The 14,292-nt window shown below is 41.2% G+C and overlaps 1 protein-coding gene across 2 annotated transcripts; it reads right to left on the bottom strand.

The window, feature by feature from the left end:
* Positions 1 to 584: 584 nt before the first annotated feature.
* Positions 585 to 14,027, bottom strand: LOC309363726 (uncharacterized protein C5orf47). Of its 2 annotated transcripts, none has more exons than XM_081900138.1 (5): positions 12,708 to 14,027; positions 9,803 to 9,891; positions 5,961 to 6,063; positions 2,582 to 2,631; positions 585 to 1,337 (listed from the first exon to the last, which is right to left on the bottom strand). In XM_081900138.1, exons 1-5 carry the CDS (start codon positions 13,171 to 13,173, stop codon positions 1,311 to 1,313), a joined length of 735 nt encoding a protein of 244 aa, XP_081756264.1. In that variant the 5' UTR covers positions 13,174 to 14,027; the 3' UTR covers positions 585 to 1,310. The 2 variants fall into 2 exon arrangements, with proteins under 2 accessions (XP_081756264.1, XP_081756265.1); XM_081900139.1 differs by having other exon boundaries at positions 952 to 1,337; positions 12,750 to 13,369.
* Between the last annotated feature and the right edge of the window lie 265 nt (positions 14,028 to 14,292).

The following is a 14,292-nucleotide window of genomic DNA, read 5'->3' as shown; positions in this document are numbered from 1 at the left end:
TGTGGTGTAGTGGTTAAGAGCGGTAGACTCGTAATCTGGGGAACCGGATTCACGTCTCCGCTCCTCCACATGCAGCTGCTGGGTGACCTTGGGCCAGTCACACTTCTTTGAAGTCTCTCAGCCCCACTCACCTCACAGAGTGCTTGTTGTGGGGGAGGAAGGGAAAGGGGAATGTTAGCCACTTTGAGACTTCTTCGGGTAGTGATAAAGCGGGATATCAAATCCAAATCCAAACTCTTCATACAGCAAGCTGAGATGCTTCTGCCTATGGAATGATCTCCAGAGAGCTACAATGAATCCCTCCTTCCATTTCTTTTTAAATTGTCATTTAAATTTTTAAAGATGACACCCTGTCTCTCCCCATACCCTTGCAGAGGACAGACTGTAAGGAGCCGAGAAATGTATCAAAGTCTGACAGGGGAGAATGAAAGGTCTTTGAGATAATTAATGAGTTGGCAATATAAATAAAAGAAGAGCCCTGCTGGATCAGACAAAAAATTATTTATTTATTATTATTTATTATTATTACTATTATTATTATTATGGCCTCAGAAACTGTATAACTCTTGAACTATGATCCTCTGCTATGAGTCTTGGGACTTCCAGGCAATTCCACATAGAAGGAAATGAGTTGGTATGTACCAGGAGAATGAAAGCTGGAAGGAAGTGAAACCTTCCTCTAACTCCCAGTAGACTTCATTAAGCTGAATAGTTCTTGGACTCCTGCTTGCGCTAATGAGACACTGACACTGCATCCCAACTTCTACACCATCAATTCATAATGTGTTGTTCTTATGACCCTGTAGTATTACCCACAGTCCACTGTCCTTGAGGATGACTACCCTGTATAGTTTTGAAATGCATTATGAGATTCAGGTAATATTCAGGTGCACCATTACAGTGTAATGGAAACAGGAATTAAACTAAGTTTTGAGATACAAACTCCCAGACCTGTACATTTACTTCATTGATCCATACTTTATTCTGAAAAGCTGATTAGTACAGTGCATACACATAAAATCAACATAAAAATATTGTATTGTAATCATACTGCATTGTATTCCTTTATGAGACCTAAACCCAAATGCAAAGCTGATTTGCTTAATCACATTTAAACAATATCAAACTTACATTACAATTAACCTATTACATGAAAAACACATAAATTGTTCCACATAACATGTCTAGTATTTGTATTCCAGTACCTCTGACACCAAGAATTTGTTTCTCCAGTATAGTTAAAGGATTACTGGAAAACAGCTAAAATGCAAAACCTGAAGTAAATCTTCATTTCCTTGTTGCTTTGTTTCCTACACCCATCCAAAAATGGTTTCATCCTAATGAAAAAGGGAGATTAAAAAAACCTTTGGTTATGAATCTCTTGTTTACAATAAACAGACTTATGGAATGGTTATCTTTGGAAGAAGTCTGCTTTGCAAAGCAGCTGCTTAATTGCTCAATGCCTAGACAACTTCAGGAGTTTCTGTACTGCCGTTTCTAGTTAAGTTTGACCAGATGAGATGGGCAAATAGACAGAAGGCTCCTTTGTTCTGTCAACCATCAGCTCTTAGGATGGTTCCTGATGAAATTACAATATAGAGCAAATTAAGGAAGAACTGCAGCATAGTCAAACCATAGTGCATGCATAGATGAAGTGTGGGAAATATCATATCCAATATTTCCTACATGTTAAGAGTTGGATCCTACCAGAAACATTTTCCTTCCACAGAATTCTATGAGCAGGGACTATTCTCCTGGTTTGGATCCCATATCAACCCCAAAAAATTGGACTAGATTCAAATACCTCATTCCATTAGCAGAAGCCAACACAAGGTTTCCCCCGTCTCCTCCCCACACCTGCTGTTGAGGGTTACAAGATTCCCCAGAAGAGCATTCCTCCAGGCAAGTACAAATCCTTGTTCTGAAAGAACAATCACCTTAGCAATAGGTTGAATTCCACCCCATATTTCTTGGGGTGGTATTCAACTAGGATCTAACTTATTCATGCTCATTAGTTTACATGGGTCTACTCTGAGTAAAACATAGCTGAATACTGCCCTTAGACTTAATTCAATTGTTTTTAAATCATGTTGATACCACAGCTTACAAACATTTGAAAATATTTAGCTCCAAAAGCTGCAAAGTATCTAGGTGAAAAAAATATTTGTCTTGGCAGTAGACCAAAGAAATATAGTAAACAATGTAAATTCTGTATGGCTTTTGCCATTGCACAGTAAGATATATCCATGACTAAGATAGTTTACAAAACATAAATATGCCCTTCCTACCAATAAGCAAAGCTTCTCATGGGCCACCTCTAGACAATTCACCATCAAAATGCCTCTCATATACCTGAGATAAGTTGATGATATGCATGTGACTTGGAATGATAAATTAACTCTCACAGAATTTTACCACAGTTAACTGAAGCATCCCAAAAAGAGCATCAACATTTGCAATGCTAAATATATGAAGTGTACGGTCCATTGTCATCCCTGATTCTACAACTTTTGCTTACCTCTCTGTGTGTATTAAATAATTTTCTATCACCATAATGTAACTGAAGCAGAGTTTTACTTACAGTGTCAATGCAAGAAGTCTCATTTTGTACATTCCCATTTACATCTCTGCCTGTGGAAGAATTTCATGAGAACAAATATATTGCTTTCATTTGTATTGGAACTCTCATTACATTTCATCTGAAGCAATCTATGGTATTAAAATTGTAATAATCACCTTTAAAGAAAACAATTTACAGAAATAGCAAAATGTGGCATTAATAATCTTGCTTTTACTATATAAACAAAAGTGCAAAACAATAACTGTTTCGTGCAAAACAGAGGCTTCTTGATTCAGACATGTTGTTCTGCATTTGCAGTCCTACTGTGATTACTCCAATGTGTTTTTACTACTTATCAGATAAAGAATTCAGATCAATAGGAGACTTATCTCTTTAGTGCAATATTGTGCAAAATCTGCTAATTAGAAAGAAGGCATTCGAATCAAGTGCTTTCAGCTAAATAGAGTTTAATAAGTGAGCCGCTATTAAAGCTCTGCAAAAATGAACTACAATTAGCACTGAGGGTAACATAATGGTGTCTTTCAAAAAGAAGCAAATTATAGCCAAAGATTATTGCCACTATGTAATTTCTAATGGATGATAACAACAATGGGCATCAGAAAATGCAAGTAAGGGGGGGGAATACCAATGTCCATTCCTTCCTCCTGGTGTACAATCAAAGCTCTCAACTAGGCCACGCTTACTATTGTCAAAGCCAGTGGAAGAGGGATGCATTTTTAAGTGATTCATATCTGTCAAGACAGAATGTTAGCTTTGGGCTTTCTTTTGTTTTTAAATAAAACACAAATGCTCTGGAAAACCCTATAACTCTTTTTTGTAATTTAGTGAGAAAGCAAGGCAGAAAAAGGCTGTAGGGGAACCTCAAGTATTATGAATCACAGCTGCTGCAGGAGCTGTAAACCAGGCAAACAGAACCTCAGTCACGAAGAATTAGTTCCTCTGCTTGCATACAGGTATTGCAGTGGTTTGGGAATACAGGAACAGAGAGGGGACATATAAATAATACGACATTCAGAGAGTGAAATCCACCAAAAAGCCCCACTGGACATAGTTTAATTTGATACACACTTAACTGGAGTAAATTCCACTGGGTGGTATTCAACTAAGTTTTACTCTGAATAGACCCACTGTAATTAATGAACATGATTAAGTTGGATCCATTCATTTCAACAGGCCTACTCTGAGTGAACTCTGTGGAGTTCAGTGAGTGGTAAACACACGTAGGAATTGGAAGTGCCACTCAAAACCATGGGATTTGCTTTCAGTCTAGGAGTAGGGCACAGGTACCTATTACTAATATTCTAAACGGCTTGCTGAATTTTGACTACTTACCTGAGCTTATCGGAGGAAATTAGATACTGGTTTAATACCCTAATCCTATAGTGAAGCAGCAATCCTATACACACTTATCTGGAGAAAGCCCCATTGAACACAGAGTGACTTACAGTAAAATCTTATGTATTTTTACTTGGAAGTAAGTGTCTGCACTAGCACAAAATCACTGTCATGGTACTGTCAATGTTTATGCTACTGTAATTGAAACCATGCTACTATAGCTGAAACCAGTCTACAATATTGGACTTTCCTAATAGATAATTAGAAATTCTAGCTAATTTAAGTTTGGCTATTTGGAGTTATATGGAATGTGAACAACAAAAGGAAATACAAAACATTGCTAACAGAAACTACCAATGGTTATTTCCAATTACCAATGCATATTCTATACTCACATAGTTTGCAGACCTCTATTGACATTAATGTAAGCTCAGCAGACAAACTGAGAATATGTCACTTTAAATTTAACACATAACACTTAATGGATTGGTAAATCTGTTTCCTAAAACTAATTAAACTGTGAAGCCAGAAATTCCAATTATGATTGTAAGCATAATATTGTGTTACTTTGAATTGTGCAGCAGCTACAAAGCTCTAATGGAAACTGCATCAATAGAATGTCAGTTTTAATTCATGCTTCATTTCCATCCATCCATTCATCATTCATTTGCATCCAGGCCTCAATTAGGCCGCAAATATTCTAATATTATATTAGGGTAAGTCGTAGCCAGCATTCATTGGAAGCTCACTTGTTTATGTAATACTCATATATTATAGGCAGTCATCTTCTAATTTTACAGAAGAAACTCATTTTCATGATAGATTTTGTATCAAACGAGTATGGCAGCATCTTTGTGCATCTCTCTTTTTAAAAAAATATTTTTATTTGATTTTACAAGTGAAAGGTTATAACAATGCCAAATACATAACCATATATAGAGATTTATCTGAATCTCCAGACTTCCCACCCTCCCCTCCACGGGTCCTATTGTCAACATTTTCAACTGCATAATATTTCATAATCCATATTTTGTATCTCTCCATATTGTCCATAGTATTTGTTACATTACAAGTGTTAAAATCCTGCTAATGTTTTCATCTGCTTACAGTGGTTTCTTAAATAAAATTTTCCCATTCCTTCTTGAAGTTTGTGCATCTCTCATTCATAGCATTGTAAAATGAAAGTATGGAAAGGAGAGGTAGATGGTGTCAGCTGTGATAGCTAGTTGAATCCTGGAAAAGTAGCAGGTATCTCTTTTGCTAGGGAAGTTTAACGGTAAATTCTGCCCTCAACACCATCCCAGAGGCTCCAGAGAAAAGGAGTGACATTGTTATTTAAAGCAATATAAAATGAATACAGAAGGTAAACCTCAGTCACATGTCAGAACACATGTAAAATACTACTCCCAGACAATTATTCTGATAAATATCCAGAAGTGTTTTATAAATGTGCAATAGGTACTGAAAATAAGTAGTATCTATCTCTTATATTCAAATATAATTTATGGATGTTTTTGGGCCTAGTGCCTATGCAAGCCTGAGGCAGTTAGGGCTTTCTCTGTCCAAACTGTTGGTTTGAATTCTGCCTGCAAGATCAGAGGAAGCCTGGAAATATTCTGAGGCACGTGTGCAATCTGCTCCCAAAGTACTTCATTGTGAGCTCTCCTTATTAGAAGAAAGCCATTGTGTCCTGTATTAATTCACTGCAGCATCACAGCAGTGAAACAATTCAAATTAGAACCCTATCCAACTAAACTTATCTCTGCTTCAAGTCTCATTCAAATCAGTGGAAACTCAATCATTCATGACCACCTTCTCCTTTTTATTTCAGGGGCATTAAGCCCAACTAACTTTAGTTAGATTAGGACCACAGTTTTCAGATCCCAAGGAAACAAAGGAGAGGATGTTATTTAGCATGACAGAATGTAAAGTCCATCTTACCAGATGATGCTGGTGAAATGTATGTCTGGATATCACCAGAACTTTCCACTCTGGGCATAGTAATGGAGACAAGAGTACCACAAGAAGCTTACTTCTTACCTACCTTCACTTGGAAGTTCGCTACAGGACAGCAATCTGCTTCTAAAGTGTCCATTTTCTTCTATCATTTTAGAAATTACTTTACACACTCCAAGCCAGACTGTGGACTAGAAATAGAGATATGTGAGGTATGTCAACAGAACCACATTGCCTTACCTATTGATAAGAGTTTTTAAAATGTGAGAAGAAATAACACAAGTGCCTGTTTATTTACATTGTTAAATGACTGGCCTTAAAAATTATTGTCTTTTATTTTAAAAGGTCTAACCCTAAAAATGCATTATTTCACTTTTTGGTGTTACTTTGAGCTAGCACCTCCAAATCCGGTTCCCCACCCCCAGTAGGTATAGTCAAAGCTAGATGCTGATCACTAAGAATTGTATCTTCTGGTGTGGTGGTGTTATAAGTCTAGTATATGAGTGATAAAAGACTCATCTTTGTCCCTCCATGAAGCAAACCTCTTTCCTAACAGTACTTTCCAGAGCTATTTAGAACCAGCTTTTACATCAGGGATTAGCAATAACACAGACAGTATTGACATTTCAATATTGACTGTATCTGTGTTGTCTGCTAACCTTCCAGGTCAGTATTCTTGCTTGCATTTCACTCCCACTTCCTTTTTGTTTCAGTACCAATCTTTGCATATTTCCTATTTATATTTGCTTCCTCTTTCAGAATTTCAACAGAAAGGTTTTTCCCCTTAGTAAATGTTGGGGTTGTTCAATTGCATCCCTTGCATGCATGTACATGTGATGCTGTTTGCAAAAAAGGACTGTAAAAAGAGAGTGTAATATTGGGCTGTAAGTTTTGACTAGGAGGATGAGATTCAAGTTCAGCTCCCTATTGAGGAAAGAAACTTGGGCTAGTCACTCTCTCACTAACCAAGCCTACCAGGTTGTAGCAAGGACAAAGAGAGTATCCCATTTACACCACCTTGAACTCTCTGGAGGCAGCAAATACACAGACCGAACGACATAGAATAGTTTGGCTTCTACTAAAATGTCACACAAAATTTTCTGTGTCAAGTTGCAGAGCAGCAATGGAATAAGAGAGAAAGGGTCCATAATCAATGGTATGTGCCATACCAGTGGGAAGCAGTCAACAAAAATATTGTATGTAGACAAATCATGCCAGAACTTGTATTTATTTAACAGTGGGGGTTTTTTGGATTTTAATGAGATGGAAGATTTTGCATGAAAAAAGTTTGTGCATACAGATCACAGAAGGTGGGTGGACTGTGCAGCACCTTCTTACATGAAGCAGCAGATTGTTTAACAAGCAGCCACAGCCATAGACAGATATACATATATAGTCTCACAGTCACACACATTATTTCACACATATGTGTATATTTCACAAAGAGCCCCCGGTGCCTCTAGGCACATGGGTATATGTTCCAAATGAAATGTGTTTGCCTCCTTCACAGTTTAACATGTGCATTGTGTGTACATGTTAAGAATGCAGCTCATAAATCAGCCCATAGTGGTAAAACAAAACACTTCTTATAACCAATGCAACTAAAGTAGAAACTGGCACTGACATCAAGCTGAAAATGTAATTCATGTACATTCAAAAACATGCTAACACAGTTAAAATTACTACTGTACTTTGTGATACATTCAATTGTGGATCGAGGGCCCGACCCCCGATATGTGAAATAAACACACAAGGACACGCGATATAAGGTTAATGGGCAAGAAAAGGCCACAACTTTATTGATTACAGCAGTGAAAAGGTATTGGCTTAGGCATTGGATGACTATAGGAGGTGGGTTTATTCAACAGTAGGTGGAGCCTGTTGATGCTAATACAACTATAGGCTCACCCCCTGATGTCACTGAGGGTCATGCCATGGCCTCCCGCCAAGCAGGCATCAGACGGAATACACGACCGCCAGATTCCTTTAACGGAATAACCCACGGTAGATAGCATAGGCGATGGCCACACCTAGCCCTTGACACACATGAATCCAATGCCTAACCTACCCACCAATACCACAAAAGTTGTGACGATTGCTACGAGGTAGGCGAAAAAACCAAAAAGCCTAATGCCAAATGGAAAAAATCCTACCAGGCCCCCCCAGACAACCAGGGCGACCAACCTAAGGTCCATAGCAAGGCCAAAAACCTAGACCCTGAGCTAAATGGGAGTGGAGGGTGGGTGACTCGCTGCGGGACGACAAGCATTAAGCTGTTAAACACGCCCCCGGAGGCACCTGGCTGGCTGCCTCCGGTAGGCGTGGGCACCAGCCAGGTGAGGAGGGGCGGGGGCTATGGCCCCTGGCCAGGAGGTGGAGCTCGGGCTCCCGCCCACAACCACTTCCCTCTCTTCCAGGGAGGAGAGTCTTTACACAATTTGAATCACATCAATGAAAGTGGCAGAAGCCTAATGATAATAAGAGAGACTACGAGTTAGCCTTACTTCTAATGCTGAATTATAAGGCAAATTCCTTGTCCTTCTTGCAAAATATTGAATAGATAAACCATAGAACAAAATGTTAAAATATTCTTTTGAAGGAAGTAGTTTTCCTCATTATTTTAAATCATGGATCAGTGACATTTGAATAAATTAAATCTGAGTTGATTACACATAATAAAACTATTAATCAGTTGTCAATTTAACAAACATGTCTGGTTTTATCCTCAGGCACTAGGTGAACTTTTCAGAGAGCACAGAATCGCATTTATGATACAGAATGAAATGTGGCTTTCTACTAATATAGACTCTAGTCTCTTTTCCAATCAATATATCCTTATATATTGCTTCCCATCCTTTGGGAGGAAAGGTGGGATATAAATTTATAATTAAAAAATTGGATGACCATTGTATTTTCCAAACTTTAAAGCTGATCCTTCTTTTCTAAACATACTTGCCCTTCTAGAATCTTGCCCTCCTCAGCAAAACTGCACCAACTATCACCGTATCAGATGATCATATGGAGATTATCATGCATAATGACAGGCATCCCACTGCTACATGTGAGAATCTGTGGGTCAGGGTGAATGGATATAAAACTGATTGTGTAATCAGCCATTACAGCTGCTGTAAATAGTCGCTGTGCTTATTTGGTATAGTTAGACTCAACCAAAATGGCAGACTGTACATTTTGCATTTAATTGTCATTTAATCCAACTTTCACATTCTACCCCCCTTTATTCCAGAGGTGGGGAACATTTTTCAACCCAAGAGTCACATTCCCACAAGACCAACCTTCAAGGGGCCACATGGTAGTGGTGGACCGGGAAAAACAAGTCAAACTGGCATATAAAATCACGAGTGTTTCTCCCCAACCCCACCCCTTCATTTCACCCCACCATCAAAGAAATATGCTACAATAGGACAAGAGAAACATGTGCTTAATTTGAGCCTGATCTTAGTCCCACCCACCCAACTGTTTTTAGTGCCTGGGCATAATTCTGCAACATGAGAAATGGGACGTGAGTGCTGTTGAGCATGGGCAGAGTACTTTCCCTTCACTGCTAATTAATCACATCTGGGATTAGAGAAAGGGACTTCCAATTCACCAAAATAATTTCTAGGCAATCTTAAACCCTGACATCTTATCACTCTCTTCTTCATCTTAATACTCTCTTCTGTATTTTAAATTCACCCACAACTGAGAACATAATCTGCTTTCTTAACATATTATCCTCTTCTGAAGCAACACTCAGTGTATAGAACAATAAAGCCTCATCCTCCATAGAGAACCACTCTCATATTACACCTTAGCAGGGCCCAATTGGGTAGGGGACAGCTTCAAAGAATGCTGTAATGGCTAACCAGTTCTGGAACGGACTGCAAAGCATCTTCATTTTTTATTTCTAGTGCCATTGTGCTGATGTTCTACCTCTTTCTTTTGATGCCTGATCTCACTGTTATCAACTTCCCAGGAAGGAGGAAATTCAAATGCATCTCCTTGAGTTTCCTTGCAGCCACCTATTAAAAGAGTTGGATTTTATTTGCCACTGTGTTTGTTTCAGCTACTAATATCAAACTGCTAACAAGTGGCTGTGAGACATCACAGATTTAAATCAGATCATGTAGCTCTAATTAAAATCTTATTTCCCCCCACCTTCCCTTGCAATCATGGTGCAAGTATAGCAGCCAATCTCTCACAAACCACTTTGAAAGATCAATATTTCATATCACTTCAAAGCATGAATGTCAGCCTTGCAGAGGGTACAGCATAACGCTGCATTACGAAGCTCATCTTGTTCTTCAGATAGTAGCTGGAAACGAAGGCAAGATGGCAATCAGAATGGGGGCGGGGGGAAGAATTCAATATGTTTCCTGCTGCTGCTGTGAGAAAGGCTTTTTAAAGCAGTACAAATGGGGGGAGAGTTTCTAATGTCTTTAGATGTTCCGAAAAATATCATTAGAACTACCGTTAAGGTTCTTGTTCTTCAGGGGCTAGAGGGAATCTTTGGATGGGTTTGCGCTCCTACCTGCAGGACTATGCAAACAGGGCCATCTTAAGTATATCCAGTGCGGTGGTGCAAAGATCCCTCCAGCGCCGCCCCCCCCCCCCCCCCGGTTTCCCAGAGTTGCCAACCTTTTTACTGCGCTGCCGGCAGCTTTGCGGCGAGCTAATGCCGGGAGGTGCTGCGTCCAGCCTGCCTCTTCCCTGACGCCCTCCAGAACTTGGCACCCTGGCACCCCGCACCACTTGCCTCTATGGGCAAGATGCCCCTGTATGCAAATAAAGTTACTGCAATCCTATATCTGCTTACCTGGGAGCAAGCCCCAATGAACTTAATGGAAACTATTTCTGAGGGGATATATATATATATCAAACAATTAAATTTTTATAAGTGAATGATTTTCCAGCATTTGTAGACATTGTATTACGTTCTGAAAAATAATTAATTTAAATCACGATATATTCCTTAATAGTGAAATGATTGACTAAGACTACTAGCCTAGTACATCACGTCTTCCCCAAATCTGTTCTAGAGGGTCGGGGAAAACCCTCAGACTGTTCCATCTGGCAAGCAGATATGCTTGCAGTGACGTCATAGCTTGATGCTGAATGCCATCCATGATTTTAGAAATAAATTTAAACCAAATTGAATTGGAGTGTCAGTAGAGTCAGTAAGATTGAATACATGTATTTCTCAGGGAGAATTTCAGCAGGTGCAGGTTCTCCTGCTAGTGTTATGGTGACAAGAGGAACATATTAAATGCACCAGATGGAGACAAAAGTCCTGTTGAAAAAAAATGTGTAAACAAGGAAAGTCATAAAGTTTCTGGCCCTTGTGTTTGTTTGTTTGTCTATTTATTTATAAAAGCTTTCCCCCCTTCTTTTGCCTTAAGGTCCAAAGGCAGGCTATAATAATATAATATAGTTATAAAAACAGACAAAACCATTAAAATTACATTTATGTAAAGATGTAAAGCCATTCCAAATGGAAATCTATAAAATCAGCCAGAGCCAGATCTGCCCCCCACCAAAAAAACCAACAACCTGTCAAAGGTCAGAGTAGGGGGTGGATCATCAACATACAGAGAAGGCTTCATAGCTGTAAAATGAAGATGTTGGAGAAAAACCTCTGCAGTGAGTTCCACAAGTTAGGGACTGTCACAGAGAAAGCTTGTTATCCACAGGCTAGTAAAACTACCAAAGGAGCCCCCTCTGCAGATCTTAACAACTCAGGTTGGCAGGAATGGAGCGATCTTTTGGATATTTGGGGCCTAAGTCATTTAGACACTAATGTGTTTAAATGCATCTTGAAACGGGCCTGACAACAAACTGGCAACCAGTCTTGCAATGACACATGAAGAAACTTTAAAAAAAACAAAAACCTGAGGGCCGGGAGGTTGCTGTCTCTCTATTTATTTTAACAGGGCAAGGCTTGGTATTGCAAGCTGTTAGAAATAAAATGAAAAGGCAGGCCCAGCTTCTTAGTCAGCAGAACTACTTCTCACTCCTCAAGGGAGCACAATCCTATGCAAGGGGAAATCCCACATTCAAAATGGACAAGAAATGATTCCGCCCACCAGTTCCTTCATCTACCATGGAAGGGGATATGCAAGTATTGCAAACAGGGCCAGATTTATGTTTGGTGAGGCCCTAAGCTACTAAAGGTAATGCGGTCCTTTATATGTCCAGCTGTCCTTTGTTAACTACAAATTGCCGGTGTTTTTTGTGTTGAATATATGCTATATGGTAATTTATGCACCTAATAGGTATCTAGGGACGCGAGTGGCGCTGTGGGTTAGGTTAAAGCATAGAGCCTAGGACTTGCCGATCAGAAGGTTGGAGGTTCGAATCCCTGCAACGGGATGAGCTCCCGTTGCTCAGTCCCTGCTCCTGCCAACCTAGCAGTTTGAAAGCACCTCAAAGTGCAAGTAGATAAATAGGTACCACTGCGGTGGGAAGGTAAACAGTGTTTCCGTGCGCTGCTCTGATTCGCCAGAAGCGGCTTAGTCATGCTGGCCACATGATCCAGAAGCTGTACGCCGGCTCCCTTGGCCAATAAAGCGAGATGAGCGCGCAACCCCAGAGTCGGTCACGACTGGACCTAATGATCAGGGGTCCCTTTACCTTTACTAGGTATCTAAAGCCATTTGCTCATAACAAAATATGTAATTTATCAAAGTAATTGTTGAACTTAAATACAATTAAGAAGTATGGTAATAGTGAAATTGGGGGGAGGGGAAAGAGAGTGGGGCTGTAAGCTATAGCTCGTTTAGCTTATAGGTAAATCCGGCACTGATTGCCAACCCTCGCCATTAACACCACGAGGCAATACCGGCGAGGACACGCGTCCTCCTGCCCTGCGCTCTGCTCATACCCGCTTCTTCCTGGCCGTCGGAGTCTGTGGAGTTGGCAGCCGCCGCCTCCGCCTTGCTGCTCCGCCCTTCGCGTGGCGACGGCGGTGGCTTGACCCCAACCAGCCTCTCGGCTCGAGGCCTCTTCGCCTCGCCTCCTTCCTCCCAGCCTCTCCCGACCCCCTTCGCTCTCGCCTCGACAGGGGCTTTCAGCCCCAAGCAGAGGCTCCCTCGTTCCCCGGAGGGATCGGCTGCACCCCGAGAGCCTCTTCTGCCCGAGAGCGCGGCAGCGAGAGACGCGCCCGAGAGGCTGGACGCCTCCGGGTCCCTCAGGTGGCCGCCGCCGCTGCCATAACGAATCACGTTGCCGCAGCGGTGGCTGCCGAAACTGTTCACATAAACCACCCGCCGCGACCTGCCCCTTCCCAGGCCAGAGCTGGCCTTCATCCCGAGGGAAGCGGAGCCTTCGATAAGGAACTTTCTCCTGTCAGGAATACAAACGGGGAGGAGTTGTGGGGTGAGCGAGTGAGGAGAAGCGGGGCGCCCGCACTGTCCCCTCAGAGAATCCTGGGTCCTGTGGTTTGTGCAGGGTTGTTGGGAAGACTATTTCTGTGAAGGGAAAACTACATTGCCCAGAATTCTTTGAGGGTGGGGGGGAATGTGTCTGGAATAGGAGTGTGTCCTGAAAATTGCACAGCCTTAAGCGTTGGGGTCAAGGAACACAAAATAAGAACACACATATTCATATTAAAGACAGCTTTTCCCAAGCTGGCCTCCAAACATTTTTTGGACTACAACTCCCATCATGCCTTGCCACTGGGCAAGCTAGCTGGCAGGGGTGGTTGGCTGTTGGGAGCCCATTGTCATCTGGCCGTGCTAAGAATATTCCTGGGTGACTCATACTGCAGCAGCAGCAGTGAGTAAGCAACTTGTTTCCACGGAGGGGATTGAACGTCAAAATATTCCAGCTTCTTGCAGTGAAGAAAACACGTATTTATATTTAGCTCATCATCATCTGACAGCCAGGGTGTCAAGAAGAAGCTATCTGAGCGAGCAACATAGAGGCTCTGCACCAAGTCCATTAGAGTAGAAGCATCCAGACTGCAGTAAATGTGTTTCTCTTTTGCTTTTCTTACCAGTCCAGTATGGTAAGCACAATTTGCAAACGATAGCATATGAATCACCTTAGCACCTCTGTAGGTGCTCAGGGGGCTAAGATTTATTACAGGAAAGAGGAGACAGTTTGGCACTGGGAATCAGGACTGCCTTCAGGTGTCTTCTAAAATTCAGATTTCCTTGACATCTGGAAATGAAAATGACAAAAGTTTATTTCCTTGACATCTGATGGGAGGGCGTTCAACAGGGCAGGCTCCACCACCGAGAAGGTCCTCTGCCTGGTTCCCTGTAACCTCACATCTCACAGTGAGGGAACCACCAGAAGGCCCTTGGAGCTGGACCTCAGTAATGGACCTGTAATGGCTGCTGCAGAGGCAGGAGGGGCCTGACAAAAATAGGATCTCATTCTCCAGAGATTACATAATTCACCAAATCCACAAGTCAGACAGG

Source organism: Podarcis melisellensis, assembly GCF_964234715.1.
Source record: "Podarcis melisellensis genome assembly, chromosome: 2".
In the NCBI taxonomy this organism is placed as follows: domain Eukaryota; kingdom Metazoa; phylum Chordata; class Lepidosauria; order Squamata; family Lacertidae; genus Podarcis; species Podarcis melisellensis.
The sequence above is the reverse complement of the archived record's forward strand: the minus strand, read 5'-3'. Positions and strand labels throughout refer to the sequence as shown.

What these genes read in the sequence shown, in the direction of transcription:
- LOC309363726 (XM_081900138.1), bottom strand. Translation starts at nt 13,173, where the DNA reads ATGAAGGCCAGCTCTGGCCTGGGAAGGGGCAGGTCGCGGCGGGTGGTT. An exon ending in GAGGACGCGTGTCCTCGCCG is followed by an intron (nt 9,892 to 12,707) that starts GTATTGCCTCGT and finishes CTCTTTTAATAG; the next exon opens with GTGGCTGCAAGGAAACTCAA. An exon ending in TAGCGAACTTCCAAGTGAAG is followed by an intron (nt 2,632 to 5,960) that starts GTAGGTAAGAAG and finishes ATTCTTCCACAG; the next exon opens with GCAGAGATGTAAATGGGAAT.